Below are 22,468 nucleotides of genomic sequence, written 5' to 3' on the forward strand. Positions count from 1 at the left end.
ATTGGTGTGTTGTGGAGGGAAATATCTCTTGTAAAATGCAAGAGCAAGAGACTTCCAATCTGTAACCCCAGCAGCTGTGCGGTTCAAGTCAGTCAGCCACTCTCTGGCTGAGTCAGCTAAAGAGAAAGGAAATAGAACCTCCTTAATCTTATCTTGAGTTACCCCCTTAGTGGCGGGGATAGTAGAACAGTAATCGGTAAAGGTCTCCAGATGCTTCATCGGATCTTCACCAGCTACACCTCTATAAATGTTTCTCTCCACCAGATTGATATAAGAAGGACGGATATCAAAGGTGTTCCCATCCTCAGTTTGGAGATTGAAACCTTTGGGAATAGAAGAGGCTTTAGGCACTGAATGACTAGAAAGTTTAGGCATCTTTACTGTAGAAATCGGACTATCTTCCTCGAAAAGAGAATGATGTAACTCCGGCTCGAAAGTACTCAAGTCTTCCTTTCGTGATTTCCTTATCAGATGGAGTCTATGCCTGAATAATCTCTCTGGCTCTGAATCAGCTGAAACTAATTCACACCTGTCTGACCTGGGCATAAACAACACTAAAAGAAAATAATAAGAACGGCCTCAAGGAATAAGAATTCCCTGAGACGGATAAAATAAACGGAACGAAAACAAATAGGGCAATTGCCTCCCCGGCAATGGCGCCAAAATTTGACACGTCTGTCATGTACCTGTCAAAAATAAACTAACTCGACTAGCTATATAGCTAGGGAAGTCAGGTCGATCTCCACAGGGAGGCAAGATATCTGTAGAAGTCTGTCTATTTGGTCACAAATGGGGGGGGGGGGGGGTTGTTTGAATTTTTATCTAAGCTACGAGTTTTAAAGGAAAGAGAAATAAAGGGTGAGAGCAATAAAGGCAGGAAATGAGTTTAAACTATCAGATAAAGAGAGACATGTCAAGATTTCGGTTCACTACGGTAGTCCAGTGACTCAGTTGTAAATGACTCAGACGAATTAATGTAAGACGGATGTTGAAAGGTCCTTACGGTCCACTTTCTATCCTAAAAAAACCACTAACTTAACTTTCATTCTCGTCAGGGTAGTCTACTGTTCATAGAAGGCCTATTTAGTCCAATCTTTCGATCTAGGATTATTTTAGCCAGATTAAAGAGGTGACTCAGAAGTGTGCACTCAACTAAGTCGATAAATACAATTAAATTGCTATGGTGACAGAGTCTCGTAATTATTTAAATGCTTTTCATTTACTACATCGTCACAATCCTACCGCAGATCCCTTAATCCCAACATGAGAGGGGTTTAGCTACTCATATCGCTAATTAAACTAACAGCAGATAGATTTCCAGCAGTAAACATAATGAAGTAGCAAGTAAAAAGCATAAAGAGAAATTAGGGCAAGGAGTAAAGGTAACGGAACAAGAGATTAAAGCAAACAAAAGATTAATTATTAATAAAGGAAGAGAAATAATTACAATCGATGCGAATCCGGCGTAAAGAACACAATTTCCAAGCGAAAGCAATCCCGAAATAAAGTTACAGTAGAGAAGAATGAAGTACGCAGTAAAATTTTTGATAGATGCTAAGCAGTAAGTAAATCTGATACTCATAACCTAACTAATGTAGGTTTAAATAGCAAAGTAAATGAGTTTTGCGGAATTAAACATAACACGGGCTGTTTAAAGCCCATAAATAGCGAAACCACTCGATCGAGTAACTGGCCTTTCTGCAAGATAAGGATCGAGTGGAAAACCACTCGATCGACCACCAGAGGACGTAAAAACCACTCGATCGAGTGGTAAAACAGGTCGATCGAGTTCTTTAACTTCAAATCAGCTCAAGTCCGTCACCGAATGCCTCGTAATCCGTGTCATGACGCTTCCAAATGCAGTATCTCACTCTAGAACAATCCCGTCTCCTCTAAATGCATGCAAAAGGACGAAAAAGAGTACGATTCCACTACTTTCGCGTTCATTTCTACAAAATGGACAAAACGAATCAAAGTAGCCAATTCGGGGCAAAATAGCATAAAAACAGTATAAAAAAGCATAGAAATACGTGCTGAAATAGGCTAAAAAGACTATATATTAGGCACATATCATTGCCCATGAGACTATTCACCGTATCCTGAGCCATAAAAAAGGAAAATATGGCCGGTGTGCTTTTAAGGCTGATATGAGTAAAGCATATGATAGAATCAAGTGGGATTTTTTGGAGGCGGTTCTCATTCGTTTTGGTTTCCCACAAAGAATGGTGCATCTTATTATGAATTGCGTTACCACGGTCTCTTATGAGGTCTTATTTAATGGATCTCCGTTACCTCGCTTCCAACCGCATTGTGGGTTGCGTCAAGGTGATCCGTTATCCCCTTTTCTTTTTATACTATTTATGGAGGTGCTTGGAAGGCAGATTGAGTTTGCAAAGGAGGTGGGTCTTCTGAAAGGGATCACATTGTGTCAACAGGAGAGACCCATCACACATTTATTTTTTGCGGACGATTCGGTCTTTTTCTTTCAGGATAAGGGACAAGCGGCAGCTAATTTAAAAAGGATTATGGATGATTACTGTGAGGCCTCAGGACAAAAATTGAATTTGGACAAATATGGAATCCTTTTTAGTCCAAGTACGACTTTATCAAAGGCTCAAGAGATCATGAGTGTTCTTCGTGTACGATCTACCAACGGTATTGGAAAGTATTTGGGGATACCCGCTGAATTTCAGGAGTCCAAGAAGGGGATTTTCGATTCTCTTCTGGATTATGTCACTAAACGCATCTCTTCGTGGAATGAAATTTTCTTATCGCCTGCAGGTAGACTTACCCTAATTTCTTCAGTCCTATCAAATCTCTCTAATTACTTTCTATCGGTCTTCAACATTCCGGTAAGTGTGGCAACAAAGCTCAATTCTCTGTTGGCACAATTTTGGTGGTCTGGGTGTAATCTGGGGAAGAAACTACATGGGTGCAGTTAGAATTTTCTAAGTCTTCCAAAGAGCGCGGGAGGTTCGGGTATTCGAAATGTTGGGTGCCTTAATAAGGCTCTGCGTGATAAACATGGTTGGAGACTTGTCTCAGGGGATGATTCTTACTTTAGTAGAATCTTTCGCCGAAAGATATTGGGAGGTAATTCTTTTACTGAAGGAAATCATCCTAAACATGGGGTGGGTTGTTCATGGGGGGTTAAAAGTATTATATATGGTTTAGAGTTGATCATGGAAAAGATCGGTTGGAAACCGGGATTGGAATCTTGTCTTAATGCGTGGAATGCAAAGTGGGTGAATGGGGCAAGGCCTGAACTGAAGGATCGTTTTCGTGACTCTGCCTTCCTTTTTCTGGGGAACCTCCAGGCCGGTACACGAGTTATGGAATAGAGATTTGACTTGGAATGTTTCTCTAGTGCGTGCTATCTTTAAAGAGAAGGATGCGGAGTGGATTCTGGCAACAACGTTATGTACGTCTAGGAAATATGATGAATTTTTTTGGCCTCTTACCAATGATGGAGTTTATTCGGTGAAGAGTGGGTATGGAATCGCTTTCATGGAGCTTTTTGAGAAAAGAGGTACCATAAAAGATAAATCAAGGATTAGCATGATAGGGAGGGGTTTTTGTAACTCACGTCTATGGAACTTACCTGGTCCGAATTTATGGAAAATCTTGATCTGGAAAATCGTTACAAACACCCTGCCGGTAGGTTTTGAATTTCAGAAGTGACAAATTGAAGTGAACCATACTTGTCGGATGTGTTTAGGGGATCAACACTACAGTGAGACAATTGAGCATATCTTTAGGGACCGTGGTTTGTCATCTAGGGTTTAGGCGGGGTCGGAATTAGGCATCCGGGTTGAAGGATTTGCGATGATTCCGCTTAGCGATTGGATAATAAATTAGATCCGGTATTTGGAGACTCTGGAGGGGGGAGGAGGGTTCTTCTCTTCCTGGCAACGTTATGGGGTCTTTGGATAACTCGTAACAATGCGGTCTTCAAAGGTGATCGGGTTATGCCGCGATTACTCCTTCACTCAGTCGCTAACAATGTTGAGGTGTGTTTACAAGCTATGGTAAAGGAGAAGGAGTACAAGGATAAGGTGCAAAGGCAGGTGAATAGACCAATAGGAGGTGATGATATAATGACTATTAATGATGGGTATCCAGTTTACATAGTTGGTAGGCGGGGTCAGTGTAGGGGAATCCGGGTTAAGGTCGACGCTGGTTGGTTTAAGAATTATGACGCGGAAATAGGGTGGGTGGCTTATGATGGAGGTGGGGTTATGATTGAGAGCGGAAGCAGAAAGATAGCGGCGGAGTCATCTTTACATGCATAGGCTTTGGGTATATCTGAGGTTATTCACTGGGCTATTGGTAAAGGCTTCCTCCATCTGGAGGTGGTGACGGATTGTCTGCCTCTAATTTGTCAGATTGCAGGTTACGCAGGAGTGAACCACGTCATCAAAGGCATGCTGCAGGATTTTAAGAGTCTTTATACTTGTTTTCATTGTCTAAGTTTTTCTTATGTTGCGAGAACCTTAATACTGTAGCACATGGCCTTGCTTCTCAGGCCATGAGATTGTAAAACCTTCATTTACAATTGCCAAAAAAAAAATGTTACTCTTTGCTTATTGTTTTTATTTTGTGAGTTTTAATAACATGGAATGTTTAGCAAATTAGTCCTTGTAGTGGTATATTTATACATGTACGTGTGCAAAGATGACTTTTTTTTTTGTTTCCTGGGGTCCGTTGAAAAAGTTGAGGATGTGGTGGTAGCAAGCGGTGTCATGCGAGAATTTGAAAGTGTAGCTAAAAATTAAACGTAGACAAAAATAGTGCATGTAAGCACTAAGCGATATTACCTATTATAAGGTGGTCATGACAATGAAAACGTGCATTATGTGGTTTATGTCAGCCTGTGATTTTGGTAGTAAAGTTGATAGTAGCTTATTGATAACAAAAAACACTTCAGAGCTGCAACCACAAAGGGTTTGTCCATTGGAGTTTTTGCTAGGATAACTCTCCCAGTCAGGTTGATTTGTACAAACCAATAATAACATTATTGATAAAATTCAGTCGGGAAATAGACAGGGTGTTATTGAGCATTGTTTTTCCTTAAAAAGACATCTTGAATAATGTTGCTTCTAGAGGGGAATTTCTCTTCAACGTAGAGTAATGGTAGCCAATGAGAGCTATGTCACTCGATTATGTCAAATGAGAGAGAGAGAGAGAGAGAGAGAGAGAGGCCGTAGTTAGAAGATGATAGTCCATCGTGTATTCACGGTGTAATTGTGATCAAATGGAGGAATTGTATATCAACATATTTTGGTAGTCTGTTCGTTAGTTTAATAATGAGGGATAATCTATTTAATATCATGTCATGTTTTTTTTTAAACTCACGGATTTTTGCAAGGAAAAAAGCTGAAACTTAATTGACAGTGTATAACTGATGAAGGAATTCCTTGTCTTGGTGATAGTTTACATTCAAGTCTATTAAAGATATCTTTCTTCTTTCTTTAAATTTTTTTAAAAATATATTTCCTCTTTAGGGATGTTGGCGTAAGTTGACTTCGTTTTGGTGCAACCTGTATATAAGTATCTGTCTTCTTTACTTTCTCGCAAGGAAAATAAGAAGCAGCTTTTTACTTGAATTTTGAGGCTTATTTTGGCTTATGTGCATATAAGGCCATGTTCTTTCTAGCTTATTTTCAGCTCACTTCAGTTCAGTTTAGCTCTATTCAGTTTAGTTCAGTTCAGCTCAGCTCAGCTCAGCTCAGTTCAATTCAGCTTCATTCAGTTCAGTTCAGTTCAGCTCAGCTCAGCTTCATTCAGTTCAGTTCAGCCCCACTAAATTCAGCATATTTCATTTCTACTTATCTTAAACTTATCACAAATTCTTATTTCAGACGGTTAATTTTCCTTCTGAAATAAGACCAAAAAAATGTTGCCATTTTTTAAGAGAATGTAACCATTTAATCCACAAAATGTTATCACTATAAGTGTTATTTTCACCCTGAAAATGATTGTGAAAAATAATGGTAACATGTTATCAGAAAATAACAACATTTTATTGTAAAATGACAGCATGTTGTCCGTCTTATTTCAGACGAGAAACAGCTGTATGAAGCAAGACGCACTGTAAACTTATAGATTTTATTAATATTTTAATATTTATTTATTTATTATTATTATATTAAAAATGTTATATCAATATTATTAATATTTTTATTATTGTGATTAATTAATTAATCATCATAATTATTATTATTATTATTATAATGAATATTGTGATTACTACAATCAATAATATCGATATTAATATAAATAATACAATTACTAATATTCTTATTAATATGAATATGAATATTAATTAGTTATAATATTATTAATAACATTGCTACTATCAATTTTAATAAACTAATATTATTATTAAAAGTATTACTATTATTACTTTAATTATAAATACGTATTTTTTTTTCAAATACAAACTTTATTTTTTCACATATATTTTTTCTTAAACATTCCATTTAGTACCCTTTTTTTTACCTAAAATCCAACCAAATGAACTCTTAAATCATCATTTTTCCTAAAACTTATTCTAATTGCTCAAATGACTCAAAAGATTGATTCCAATTTAACAATTAATAAAGTATTTTACTTTTTTATCAATTATTAATATTATTTGTTGATTTTCAATTAATCATTCAAAATTTATTTGTTTGTTAAAGATAAAATTAAGATTTGTTAACTTTTATTTATTTAATTAATTGAATTAGGATTGATGGTGATTCTTGGTGGCTACCAAATCACTCAAATTAGTATGATACTTACACATGCTAGGTTTTGAACAACAATTTGGCAAATTGGTGCTCCATTATTCCATCTAATTAGGATAGACGGTGGTTTGTGGTGGCTACCTAAACACTCAAATTAGTATAATTATTAGTATATATATTCTTCTTCTTCTTCTTCTTCTTCTTCTTCTTCTTCTTCTTCTTCTTCTTCTTCTTATAATAGTAGTAGTAGTAGTAGTAGTAGTAGTAGTAGTAGTAGTAGTAGTAGTAGTAGTAATTTAATAATAGTAATAATATTAATGTAATAGTATTAATAATAATAATAAATATAATAATAATAAATATAATTATTATATTATTTTTTTTTTTGCAAGAAAGGTATCTCCATTTTTATTCATCCATATAGGGAACAAAGAATGGAGTAAACTTACAAAAACTATCCACTAAAAGCCTAATACAAGGCTCTAAATCGCAATCAACTAGGTACAGTTTCGACTAAATCATCTAATCTTGCACCATGACCATGAGCAATCATTCGAATGCCTACAATATACTTAATAGTTTGTAGGAGGATGCTAACAGCCTTTCACGCCCTTTGAAGATCCGCAGTTTCTCTCATGCCAAATTTGGTTGATTGCCACAAAGAAGACTCGACATATACCAACTATACTTCCAATGTCTTCTATGTCTTCGACTTTGGCTCCATCTTATTTCTCGCTGCAAGTCCATACCAGGTCTCATAATAGACATCCAACCCAACAGAGCTTCCCACAGCTGCTTAGAGTAAGAGCATTGAAAGAATAGATGGGGATGAGTTTCATAATGATTTTTACATAAAGAGCATCTGTTAACCAAGATCAACCCCTTCCTGATAATATTGTCAGAAGTAGCCAGTTTCATTTCTGCAGCAAGTGAAACTGTAACCCGGTGTGCAGGGATAATAATGGGGTGAGTGAGAGCTTTGGCCCAGGTATAGAGAATACCAGAAGCTCTTAAACCATTATAAGCAGTGGCAAGATTAAATTTACCATGTTGCACACAACTGTGGAGGAAAGCTTTAGCGGCAGATTGATTCCCAAATTTACAAAACAAAAATCCCGAATCGCCAAGATGCTTTTGAAGCTTTCGAGAGAATCTATCCGCGATTTTTTCACGATCCCGAGATCACCTCCATTCAGAGCATATACTCTATGCCAACGTGCCCACAGACCATCAGAATGCTCAATTTGCCAAAGCCACCTGATGAGCAATGCTCTATTCCAAGAAAGAATCTCCTTAATACCAAATCCACCCTCAGTCCAGGGAAAACAAATGGATTTCCAACTCTTCATAGTCATGTGCTAAAACCATTAGAGACTTGCCAAAAGAAATTTTTGCTCAATCTATTAAGAAGTTTAATTACCCCCTTAGGCAAAAGAATGGTAGAACACCAATAGGTTTGCAGGCCCATCAGATGAGTTAATTAACTGCAATCTCCCAGCATAACTCATGGAGGAAGTAGTCCAATGATGAATAGTCCAATAATAATAATATAATTATTATATTATTATTATTATTATTATTATTACTATTATTATTATTATTATTATTATTATTATTATTATTATTATTATAAGAAGAAGAAGATTACTAATAATATATATATATATATATATATATATATATATATATATATATATATATATATATATATATATATATATATATATATATATATATATATATATATATATACTAATAATTATACTAATTTGAGTGTTTAGGTAGCCACCACAAACCACATCCTATCCTAATTAGATGGAATAATGGAGCACTAATTTGCCAAATTGTTGTTCAAAGCCTAGCTCGTGTGAGTATCATACTAATTTCAGTGATTCGGTAGCTAACAAGAACCACCATCAATCCTAATTTAATTAAATACATAAATAAATTTTAACAAATCCTAATTTTATCTTTAACAAACAAATAAATTTTGAATGATTAATTAAAAATAAACAAATAATATTAATAATTGATTAAAAAAAATAAAATATTTTATTAATTGTTAAATTGGAATCAATCTTTTGAGTCATTTGAGCAATTATAATAAGTTTTAGGAAAAATGATGATTTAAGAATTCATTTGGTTGGGTTTTAGGTAAAAAAGGGAAAATGAAATGTTTAAGAAAAAATGTATGTTAAAAAATAAAGTTCGTATTTGAAGAGTAAAAACGTATTTATAATAAAAGTAATAATAGTAATATTTTTAATAATAATACTCCCTCCAATTCCATATTTTCTTCCCTTTGTTAGTGGGCACGGATATTAAGGAGAGGAATAAAATAAGAGTAAAAGAGTTGGGTGGGGTTTGGTGATAGGAGAGAGGAATGAATAATTAGGAGTTAAATAAATAATTGTGGAGTCAAAACATTAAGGAAATTAATAAAGTATGAGTAAAAGAGTTGGGTGAGGTTTGGTGATAGGAGAGAAAGATGAATAAAATAATAATAAAAGTTTTCAAAATAAGAAAGGAGAAGGAAACCTGAATAATCCGTTTTAGAAAATATGGAATAAAATATAGAATATGGGGAGTATTAGTTTATTAAAATTAATAGTATCAATGTTATTAATAATATTATAATTAATTAATATTCATATTAATATTAATAAGAGTACTAGTAATTGTATTATTTATATTAATATCGATATTATTGATTGTAGTAATCTCAGTATTCATAATAATAATAATAATAATAATAATAATAATAATAATAATAATAATAATAATGATAATAATAATAATAATTGTGATGATTAATTAATTAATAACAATAATAAAAATGTTAATAATATTTATATAACAATTTTAATATAATAATAATAAATAAATATTAAAAAATTAATAAAATCTATAAATTTAAGAAAAGTATAAATGAAATGTGCTGAACATAGGCCCTGTTCTTTCTGGCTTAATTTTAGCTCACTTCAATTCAACTCAACTCTATTCAGTTTAGTTTAGTTCAGTTCAGTTCACTTCAGTCCAACTCAGTTCAGTTCAGTTCAGTTTAATTCAGCTTCATTCAGTTCAGTTCAGCTCAGCTTCATTCTGTCCAGTTCAGCCCCACTAAGTTCAGCATATTTCATTTCTACTCATCTTAAACTTGTAGATTTTATTAATATTTTAATATTTATTTATTTATTTATTTATTATTATACTAGTTGAAAAGCTCGTGCGATGCACGGGGCTCTCATTAGGATCATCTGTATAAATATATTCTATATTTGATAAAAAAAAAGTTCAATTATGTTTAAATCATTGATAAATAAAAGTTCGTGATTCGAATAGTTGATCATCAATGAACTATTAGTGCTTTTATCATAGAAGTTTTTTTCATTTAGTAGTTATCATTTCAGTTGTAAAACATCAAGTAACATTGTAAGAGTATGTAGTTAGTTTTTTCATTATTGTTATAGGCATCACTGGTTTTAATTAAATACAAAATGTTATCTCCATAAACATAGTGCAGCTTACCAAATGAACCGCTCTTAATAATTAAGACAGACCTTTATGAGTCTTACAAACTATTTTAACCTATAACAATTACGTAAAACTAAATGGTGTTACATAAAGCAACATGTATCATAATTATCTATATTTAGTGTGTTTAGAGAAAATGTTAGATCTCTTATAGCATAAGTTTACCTTGACTACCTACAATTAAGAGTGTTTTAATCTATATACTTATCGTAAAATCAAATCCATACTGAATTCCAATAAAATTAGTAGTCTATAAACAACAGTACAAAAATAAATGTGATTCTATTACATAGAATGCATGAGGCTTTCAATAGGATCATCTTTGACAATATGCATGTTGAATGCTCTAAGATTTTGTTGAACAATAGATTGCAAACGTTGGTTTAATTTACATTGTCATGGTTTGGTAGTAGAATTCTATTAAGTTGATAAAAAAAAAAAAGGGCCTAACTATGTTGAAAATAGGAACACACAAAACTATTGGGTTGATTTAGTTGATTATTGATGGATCATCGGTCCATTTAACATAAAAGCTACTCTTTTTGGTTTACGTTAATTATATTATGTAGTTACCTATTTTTATTGTTGTACGCACCAACGATTTTAGCCAATTTAAAACGTCATTCCCAAAAATGTGGTTTATTTCCTTAAGATGAACACATGATAACTGAGACTGACTTTTATAAGATTCAAAAATTAGATTAACTTACAACATCTACCAATATATTTCATTTTGTAAGCATACGATAGTGTAAATGTTGAATGGTGGTACGCAAAACAACATGTATCTCAATTATATATGTAAACTGTTTGGAGAATTTTTGTTAGATCTCTAAATAATAAATTTGTTTTTGACTATCTACCATTAAGACTGGTTGTTCCCTATGAACTTCATGCGAAATATATAATACAACATCTAATTTTGTAGATGTGGGATATATTTTTGAGTGAATTAATGATCAACTTTTCAAAGTCTGACCTCCAAAAAGCAAATGAAGATTTTTGTGTGGATTGGAGGAAGTAGGATATTAGGATACTACTGTTAAACTCAATTAGTTTTAGATTAGTTTTATTAAAATTATAACTCATTTTTGTTTATTTGAAATTTTGTCTATCAACAAAATCAAGTATCATTATCTTACATTATTATTCTACTCTTTATTTATATTAACAAAATGAACAAATTTTCAAAAAAGAGTTTCAATTTTAAGAAAATGGCTTCAAATTACTAATTACTCCCTCCCATCCACTCTTTTCTTCACTATATCCTAAAACGGATTATTCAGGTTTCTTCCCCTTTTCTTTTTGAGAAAGTTTTTATTAGTATTATACTCCTACCTCTCTCCACTCATCAAACCCCACCATAACCTTTATTAATATTTAATTCTAATTATTCCTACCTCTCTTCAATAACCAAACCTCACCCATCTTCTTTATTAATATTTAATACTAATTATTCATACTCTCCCCAATTCCAAACCTCACTCATATCTTTATCAATACTATACTCTCCACCCTTAATCCCCGTGCACACTTCAAAGAGGAAGAAAAGAGTGGATGGGAGGGAGTATATATGTAAAATCGTTTTCCCTTCATAGCGAATATATATGCAATTAGTTTTCTTTATTTTAACCTAATTTATAACACTAAGCAGTACCTTATATTCAACTAAACTCATATGTGATGCCTCATAGTTAGCCATTAACAAAAAAAAATGAATTTTTTTTCAAAACTCGGGTTACCAAAGTGGGAAGTAGTCGCAACCTCAGGACACCAAAGTGGATTTATGCAAACCTCAGGGCACCAAAATGAAAATTTTCCCAAAAAAAAAAAATTATGAAAAGCTACTGCAAAAATTATTGCACTTTTAAATATACAATCAGTGCATGACATAGTAATAACCAGCCATACGCAAACCGCGGTAAATAATTAAGTGAATAAAAACACATAGATGAATTGGAATTAAGAAAGTAAAAATTGATGTAACCGAATAATTTTGTATATTTGGTAGTTCAATACATTATTAACGTCTATTATGGATTTGATATGAATTTGAAACCAGTTTGAAAAAAAAATTCGGTGATATAATAGCAGATTAAATATAGTCCGCACAATTTTTCTATATATTTATCGTACACTGATTCATTCAAAAAATAATAGTTAGTTGGTTCTTGGATTATTAGTCCCGTATAAAATTATAATTCTTGACTTTGTTCATTTGTATTTAAATTTTTGGCTTGACAAAATCGATATGAGACTTATTTAATATTTTTAAATGATAGCTCAATTTTTTTTAATCTTATGTGAATATTATTGGTAATATAATCATATTTTTAGAATTAAAACTATTTCATGCCACCGTTGAAGTTGTTTAATTCTAATATTATCATTATAAAAAAAAATTCTCCTCCCGCCGCCATTGTTAAAGCCAAATGCTAAGTAAATGTCATTCCTTACTTCTTTTTCCTATTATGTCATGTTACTTTTTCTGGAGTATTTTTTTTTAAAAATAAAAATCAGCTTTTTCTTATGGTTTTTGGAAGATAATTAGGGGTTTGGTTATAATTAACAACTCGAATATTTTGTAAATCTTTTAAATATTCAAAAAGTTATAAAATAAAATTATCTTTATTACTACACGAGTTTCACTAAGTAGTTAAAGTCGAACAACTTAGATTTTGGAGAATATTTTATATTTGTAAAAAATTAGGATCTCTTTTGTTTTTTTTCTCACAATTACTAATTGTATGTTTATAAAATATGCAATTTTAATACTTTTGTACGTTTTTTATATGAACTTTTTTGCGTTATAAATATTTCTAAAATAAATATTCTTTACAAAGTTATTTTCCTATTATTATTTTAGTAAAGAATAATAAATAAATTGTTAGATCCACTTCTATTAGTATTATTTTTCTCATAAATAATTGATTTACTTCTAGTAGGATTATTTTCTCACAAATTATTAGATCTACTTTGATTAGGATAATTTTCTCATAAATTATTAAGAGAAAAAGGCTAGATCTACACTTATTAGGATAATGATAATAATTTTATATAAAAATTATTTTATATATAGGAATTCTAAAAAAGTTGGACTCTCTAATATCGCTCGAAAAGTTTCTCCTTTATATATATGTATTGATTTGTGACTCGTGAAATATCATATTAATCAAGATAAAATTTATTCGAATAATACAACAATCAACAATAAGTTCTCAAATTATATCATTTCACGATACTTTATGTCTCAAATCAATTAATATTTATTCAAAATTATGTGAGCATAATTTTATGTAATTTTTACTTTTTATGTATAACATGTGACATTTATCTATCAAACATATAGAGTCCAAACTCAACTTATTCAAAGGTTTTGATTGTGTCTTGCATGTGATATGTGTCAAACATATCTATGAGAAATTTGCACCTTTTTTTTTTAAACAACTATATATAATGACGTTTAAGAGTTTACCTCTAAATGTAAATATAATAGGTTGAACTTTCTCAAATATTAGTTTTTAATGTTTAACATCAAAGTATTTAAAAGATAACATATAAAATATTTTACTAAAAGTAATACAAGTATTTGGTTAGTCATAATCAATAATTTATATTTGACTTATACATATTTAATTAACAATATTAAAGAAAAATGTAACGTATTTTCTACCTATTAATGTCGTTTATAATACTATATTACTTAATAATCATTACTTTTGTTTTAATTATTCAAATTCACTCGCGATCACTATGTACATACACACTCGTACAACACATACTCATTATCACACTATTGAAACCTAACAAAATCTCATATGTATTCAATTTGTCCAATATAATTTTTTTCATTCCCACACTATACAAACTTATCTCTTAGTAGTTTTTTTAAAGTTGTGTTTCTAATATATACAATGACTATTCCAAATATATTTTTCTTAATGGATTTAATAGTCTAAGTTTTATAACTTTCTCAAAATATTTTTTTTACGTAAATGTAACACTCACTTTAATCATCTTTACATATCAAAATAAATATTTCTATAAATATAATGAAAATTATACTCAATTGAAAACATTTTTCACAATGAACGTAATTATTTACATTTTAAAATTTGTATCAAAATAACTTTTTAGTAATTTAGAATCAAATCACCGTAACTATTTAATATAATTTTATAATAAATTTTATTAAACAATAATTAATATTTTGCTGAGATTTATACAACATTTATTATGTTTATATTTAATTTCAGCTGTAATTAATATGTGTATTTAAGGCTGGGTTGACAAGTGGCGCATCCACAGCATTTCAACCCATTATATATATATATATATATATATATATATATATATATATATATATATATATATATATATATATATATATATATATATATATATAAGATAATAGATAAATTATAGATCCACTTCTATTAATATTATTTTTCTTATAAATTATTAGATTTACTTATATTATGATTACTTTCTCATAAATTATTATATCTACTTTAATTAGGATAATTTTCTCATAAATTATTAAGAGGAAAAAGTTAGATCTACACTTATTAGGAATTCTAAAAACATTGGACTCTCTAATATCGCTCGAAAAGTTTCTGCTTTATATATATCTATGTATGTATTGATTGATTGATTAAAATTATTATATCAATATTATTAATATTTTATTATTGTGATTAATTAATTAATCATCACAATTATTATTATTATTATTATTATTATTATTATTATTATTATTATTATTGTGATTACTACAATCAATAATATCGATATTAATATAAATAATACAATTACTAATACTCTTATTAATATGAATATGAATATTAATTAAGGGTTATTTGACAAGAATAATCCAAACTATAGGTGATCTTCTTATAATAATCCCTACTTCATTTAATCTCATAATAAACCAAACTATGTACCTCATCTTCTCAAACAACTCTTAGCAACCTGTTACCTGTTCAACAGGTGACACTTTGGGAGAAAAAAATATTCTAAAAATCATTAAAACAAATGAATGATTTACTCCACTCTCTTCATCCCCTATAAGTCATACAGTCCTCCATCACCAACACTAACACCAAAACCACCTCCGCCGATCTGCTGTTGCCACCACCACACCACTACCAACACCTACACCTACACCAACTCCAACACCACACACTTATCATACCACCACCAAAATCGACTGACCACTTAACTCTTATCCGCAACAACCACACTAGAAATCCCGTCATCACATACACTGCACTACGTCGACATAAACAACAATCACCATCTTAGGTGTATGAGGTCGGAGAATACCATAGTGGTGGTAGTTTTCAAAATTTTCGTTTATATTATTGTAGATCTGAATTTGAGATCCGAATAAAATATAATACTAATTTTTTTGGTTCTTGGAAGCCCGAACGCCGTCGATCGTCGTAGCCGCCATTTATGATGGATTTTCCGGGGATTTGGTGTGTGGTTAGCAGGCAGAAAGATGCTCCGACGAGGAGAGGAATAGAGAGGGCAAACTAATGTTTTTATACGGAAATAAAAGATGTTAGGCGAGAATATGATCAATTTGGTGCTATTGCTGGTAGAGATTGGTAATGACGCATCATAGCTCCTTTTTGGCTTCTATGGAGCATACTCTAGATTTTTTGGATATCAGCAAGTGTAGCCAAGCACAAGTGGGACCACATACTCTAGTTTTTAGTTGTTCTAATTTAGGATAATTTGTTGTATACATTAATCATAAACTTGAGCCATCTGATATCATATATTGATGCATGAATTAAGAGTTCTGGGTAATGGTGACTTTGTACTATTGAAAAAGAAATGAAGAAATTAGATAGAGATTGAAGAAATGAAGATGGAAGAAGAAGAGGAAGGAACCAGGAAAAAATAGAAAATAAATGGATTACATAGTCACCTGTTGATAAACTTGTGATAATAGGTAAATTATGGGATCAGTTTAGTACAAGTTAAATGATGACAAAGTTCGGATTTTTCTCAGTTAAATATTAGATTGGATTAATATGAGAAGATGGGGCTTAGGTTGGATTATTCTTATAAAATAACCCATTAATTAATTATAATATTATTAATAACATTGCTACTATCAATTTTAATAAACTAATATTATTATTAAAAATATTACTATTATTAATTTTATTATAAATACGTTTTTTTTCAAATACGAACTTTATTTTTTGACATACATTTTTTCTTAAACATTCCATTTAGTACCTTTTTTTTACCTAAAACCCAACCAAATGAACTCTTAAATCATCATTTTTCCTAAAACTTATTCTAATTGCTCAAATGACTCAAAAAGTTTGATTCCAATTTAACAATTAATAAAGTATTTTAGTTTTTTTATCAATTATTAATATTATTTGTTGATTTTTAATTAGTCATTCAAAATTTATTTATTTGTTAAAGATAAAAATAAGATTTGTTAACTTTTATTTATTTAATTAATTGAATTAGGATTGATAGTGGTTCTTGGTGGCTACCGAATCACTCAAATTAGTATGATACTCACACGAGCTAGGCTTTGAACAACAATTTGGCAAACTGGTGCTCCTTTATTCCATCTAATTAGGATAGACGGTGGTTTGTGGTGGCTACCTAAACACTCAAATTAGTATAATTATTAGTATATATATTCTTCTTCTTCTTCTTATAATAATAATAGTAGTAGTAGTAATAGTAATAATTGTAATATAATAATATTAATAATATTAATGTAATAGTATTAATATTAATATTAATAAATATAATAATAATAATAATAATTATTATTATTATTTTGTTCAGTTCAGCTCCAATCAACTTTAGTTCGGTTCAGCTCCATTCAGTTCAGTTCTGTTCTGTTCAGTTCTGTTCAACTCCATTCAGTTCAGTTTAGTTCAGTTCAGCTCAGCTCAGTTCACTTCAGTTCAGTTCAGCTCAGCTCCATTTAGTAGTTCAGTTTAGTTTAGCTCTAAAAAGCCAGAAAGAACAGGGCCTAAATTATGTTCAGCTTTGAAAAAATTGACAAATTTGTCTTCTATCTAGAGATTGGGCTCTTTATAATTGTTGATTGATGAAACATCGTAATCATTTACCCCCAAATGTTTATGTTTTGAGGGTAATTACAGCAAAGAAATTGTTATTGTCATTTATATGGACTCAATATTAATATCTATCTATATTAATAAAGAAAATTTTTTCGAGCGATTACAGAGAGTCCAAACTTTACAAAACAATAATTGGAATTAGAAAACAGATGCTCCGTAATCCTCCGTATTTACGTGCAACTCTGCCCAAACTATGGTACAAAGTTGGTTCAAGTAAAACTCTACCTAAAAGATACAATTGTATTACAATAAAAATCATGTGTACACAAGACATCTTATTTGTAGGTATATAAGCTCCTTGATTTGCAATTTATGGTGTGCTTTAATTTTCCTTCCGTGATTCAATTTCAATTCTCTCTTTATTATTAGCCATATTTTTTTTTGTTATATTGTTTTCTCCCATTATTGTTGTACAGTTTTTATAGTTTGACTGCATATTTTTTCGTTCTAACATCACTTTTATTTATTAGGAATTAAACATTGTCACGTCAAGATATACATTAGGCGGTCAAGTTTCGGCGGTCGACCTAGAAACTGATCTACATTCTTCCTCCAACCTTCTTTCCCACCTTCTCCCTAGCATTTGCCATCTCACAAATCGGTTAAAAATATATATATCGTGTACGGTCAGATGATGCAAAACATATAATATTTTAACCGATTGTGAGAGGAGAAGGTAGATAGTAATACAGTATTCCTCATTATCATATGATTACAATAGTTTGTCGTTGTGTTAAATTTGATTGTAATTTATCATTGTTAAAAAAGTGATTATTTATTTATTTGATGGAGAGTCGAGGTTTATGGTAAGGCTTTGGTCTCTATATTATCGGAGTAGATGATCAGGTCATATTATGTTCACAAGTTTAAGGTGTAGCACTATAATGTATGCGAAAAGCCGAGCATGAGATTGACGAGGATTTAAAAATTGAATATACATTAAGAAGAAGAGATATATGTTACTATAACAACTGTTATACAAAACAGTGATTATTTAGTAAAAAATGTACGAAAACAACATAAAATCATATAATCAACCACTCAATATGAGATAAACACAAAGATTGAATTCTGAGGGTGAATTGATGATTTTTGTTATGATTTTTAGGAATCTATTAGGGACCAATGAGACACAACCGTATAAAATATCCCTCTATTTAAATTCTAGGGATAATTCACGTGGTGCCCCTGAGGTTTGGCTTAATTCACGTGGTACCCCTGCCTTTAGGAATGTGCACATGGTACCCCTGAACTTTCACTTTAGTGCACCATCTACCCTTATTTGTTTTTCTGTTATAACACCGTTAACCCCATCTTTTCTTTTCCCCCTCATCCTTCCTTTATTGTCCCCCCATTTCACACTCATAAAGAAATTCCAATCAATCCACCCAAATTGTAGACTCCCTGACTCCTTGCTTCCTTCGTTTTTCCTGCAATCTCCGCAATTACTTCCACCAGACTTCCCCAAATTTAACCATCCACCACCATCCTCGCACAACAATTATTTGATTATTTGAGGAACTAGGTAATTATTGAAATCCCAAAATTTAGATTTGAAGAATTAATTAAGTTGTTGGTTTCTGAAATTGTGGGATATTTTCTTTGATTTTTGGAAGAAAACTATTAAGCAAGCAGATGGTTATCAAAACCGTAATTTTTGATTGATTGAATAAGAAATTGTTGATAAAGTTGGCCCGTCTTTTTTATTTCTTCATGAGTCAAATGGGGGAAAATAGAGTAAGGATGAGTGGTGGCGACGGTTGAAATACGGAGCCATGGTGGTCTCGGCTTGGTGATGCAACAATGGGCTTCTGGTTGTGCGAGTCTGTGGCGACGGAGAACGGTGTTGCTACTCTCAGGTGGTTGTTGTTGACGGGGAGGATCAGAGGAGACTTGTCGTGGTGATGCGGTGGCTGTTGGTGAATTGGACTCGGGTTTTGATTCCGAGTTCAGTATTGAAGATGGAGATGGTGAATGTAGGTGGCTGTTTTAGGGCTCTAAGTAAGCCATGGTGATTGTGAGATGACAATACTGTTGCTGGTGCGGCAACTCGAGCCATGGTGACTGATAGTGGGGTTTGTCGCCATGGATGCTAGGAATTGACGCATTTGGTGGTGAATTTAGTAGCTGATGTCGGGTTCGGTTTCAGCACCGCATCGAAGTGGTCAATTGGCGATTGTGGTGGATTGCGTTGTGGGAACTTGTGGTGGTTGAACTCCGGGCTGGTTGATGTCGCATGTCGTAACAGAGGGCTGCCATGAGAGGTGTATTTGATAGTGGGAGAATATGGGTAATGGGGAATGTGAATGGTTATTGGTGTTAGATGGTAAATGCAGGTAGAAGAAAATGGCAACGAAAGTAGGAAAGGTTGAAATGGTTTGGTGAATTGGTTTTTCAAGGTCAAGGTTAACCTTTGATTTGCTTTGCTCCTCTGTTTCTTTCTTTTAACCTTCTTTGACCCAATTTTCGTCACTCGGATTTTGCTCCATTTATTACCTACAATATAAACGAAACACGGAGGTGAGAAGTTGAATTGGTGATTAGTTGAATTGGTGATTGATGTCGTGAGCCAAGAAGTGTGAACCATGGTGGTGAATTTGGTGGTTATTAATGGAGTTTATGAAATTATGGATCAATTTGTGAATGGTGGGGTTAGGATGAGAAAGAAAGGGAAAAGGTGTTAGGATGAGGGGGAAAAGAAAAGGTGGGGTTAACGGTGTTATAACAGAAAAACAAATAAGGGTAGATGGTGCACTAAAGTGAAAGTTCAGGGGTACCATGTGCACATTCCTAAAGGCAGGGGTACCACGTGAATTAAGCCAAACCTCAGGGGCACCATGTGAATTATCCCTAAATTCTATGATAAGAATAAAATTGACTAATATTTGAAAGTTAATCCTCCCTAAGACTACTTCCGTTTTAACATTTTAACATTAAAACGGTCTAAACATTAACCCATTTGAGCATTTAACAATTTTTTTTTTACTTTTTTCGCATGTCTGTTTTTGTCTTATTCATATAGAGTACTATTTTACCCGTATTAAACTTAAGATATATCCGTCTTAAACAAGAATTTGTGTTTATATTTTATTTGAGGTTAGTAAGGTATGTTTTACCTCTATTAAGTATTATCGACTAAGATTTGAGAAAATAATTTAGGAATTGTGATTCTAACTTGATAAAAGACTTTCTGTACAAATATATACTCTACAAATATACTTACGGAATCATGCTAACATACGTCGAAGCCTATAATAATAATTGTTTCCTATGCTTTCTGGGTTTCTTCTTTCTTCCATTAAAAAATCATAAGAACTAACCTACAATAATAATATATAAAAGAGAAAAAAAGAAGAATTTAAAACCAAAACAAAATAGGACGTAACAAGAATGTCACTTCATCGCTCTCAAAGTATGGAGTATATAAAGTTACGTAGGAAGTAGTGTGGACATGGGCCACGTCTCGGTCTGTGGATTTGGGCCATCTACTGGTCCATAGTCACGGGCCACCTGCACGCCAGGCCAATCTGTGGACATGCAGCGGTCTATTGAAAGCCACGCTCGGCGGCGTAAAAATGCTTTCGACCGGATCATTTTAGATCGGTCGGTTTCGTCTCGGTAAGGTTCTCGAAACGATTAGAGATGTTCGGAGTCGCCACCAAGCATTTGTGGAATGTTTGGAACCCGTTCGAATTCCACTTTATACCTCGGTCAAATCGAATCACAAAGCAGCGTTTGACATAAGTACTAAAGATAAGGAAATCGTCCCTCTTTAGCATCCTATCTCTAGAATGACTCTCGTACGCCCTGGATAAGGTCGTCCACTATCCAAAGTTTCTAAGTAAGTGGTGAAGGTACGTATTGGGAAGCCCTTTAATCCGACACCCAATCCCGCCCGCGGTAGCGGCCTCTACTGATCGATCTTGGTTGGTTGAATGTAAAAGTTGATAAAACGGTTTAAATGCATGAATGCGCATCCAATAATTTAAAGCTAACATGTGAGAGCTTTTTAAGTCGGTTGATTTAATCCAAGTATCAAGTATAAGATGTCGAGTTGGATTAATGATTTATTTGCATGCAAGACGGAAATTAAACATCCATTTACCGTATTAGGTTTAGGGTGCATAACGTGATCCATTTGTCTTAGTAAGGTGTTTTGCAAATATGATTTTGAATGAACGAATAGTCATCTGATCCGTCTTATATCCGGGCTAACCGAAGTCGGGATCGTCCTAGACTAATGCTGGAAAGGGAACAGGTCATGTACCAGACGGCTACATGAGGCGCGAGCCAGCCGGCGATACAAGGGGCCTCCCCCTGGTTTTGAAAATGAGAAAGAAAAGGCCTGCTTGAGGCGCGGGTCAGCCTACGGTTATATGCCGTATTCTGACCTTTTGAAAACGTTATAAAACGTGTTGAGAAATGAGTATTTGAACTCGATTTGGTTTGAAATGGTCGTTTCGACCGCATTTGTTGATTTGAAGAACTAGACTCGAATAATCATCATTATTTTGATAATATTCGGTGTCGGGTTCGACTTGACAAACTTGACATGAATAGTTTTGAAAATAATTATGAACTAATTGTTTTAAGTTCATTTGAATATAATTAGTCGATACTCATCATCGTACTCGGGTTAAAATCCGGCATGGTATGTAGAACCAAGGATGACTTTGTGTTGGTGACTAATATGTTTATTTTGAAAATGTAAAGAAATGATGAAAGGCTTTAAAATACCCCCCAAAAATAAACTAAAAGGCTTTAAAATACCTTTTAAATGTTGTTAACCAAATATTATCACCGAAACACGGATTTAACCGTCATGGTATGAGGAATCAATGGTGAAAAATGTTTTATGGTTAAAACAAATATAAAGAAATAAAAAGGGTTTGAAAATATTTGAAATGTTAAAAACCGATTACAAATATGAAAATGAATTAAAGGGGAAAGACGAGAACAAACACGGTTGATCTCTGACCTGGACACCCCATTTAGGCGCGGGCAAGCCGGTGAACCAAGGGGCTTCTGTCTCAGGCCAAAAATCAGTTTTGGCTCGTTTATCTCATGTTTTGG

At 32.4% G+C, this 22,468-nt stretch overlaps 1 protein-coding gene across 1 annotated transcript; it reads right to left on the reverse strand.

Annotated features, from left to right (window-relative positions):
• Positions 1 to 7,364: 7,364 nt before the first annotated feature.
• Positions 7,365 to 8,086, reverse strand: LOC141629299 (uncharacterized). Its single transcript, XM_074442322.1, has 2 exons — positions 7,918 to 8,086; positions 7,365 to 7,804 (listed from the first exon to the last, which is right to left on the reverse strand). The coding sequence occupies exons 1-2, from the start codon at positions 8,084 to 8,086 to the stop codon at positions 7,365 to 7,367; spliced, it is 609 nt and encodes a 202-aa protein (XP_074298423.1).
• Positions 8,087 to 22,468: the final 14,382 nt, after the last annotated feature.

Source organism: Silene latifolia, chromosome Y (assembly GCF_048544455.1).
Source record: "Silene latifolia isolate original U9 population chromosome Y, ASM4854445v1, whole genome shotgun sequence".
NCBI classification, from domain to species: domain Eukaryota; kingdom Viridiplantae; phylum Streptophyta; class Magnoliopsida; order Caryophyllales; family Caryophyllaceae; genus Silene; species Silene latifolia.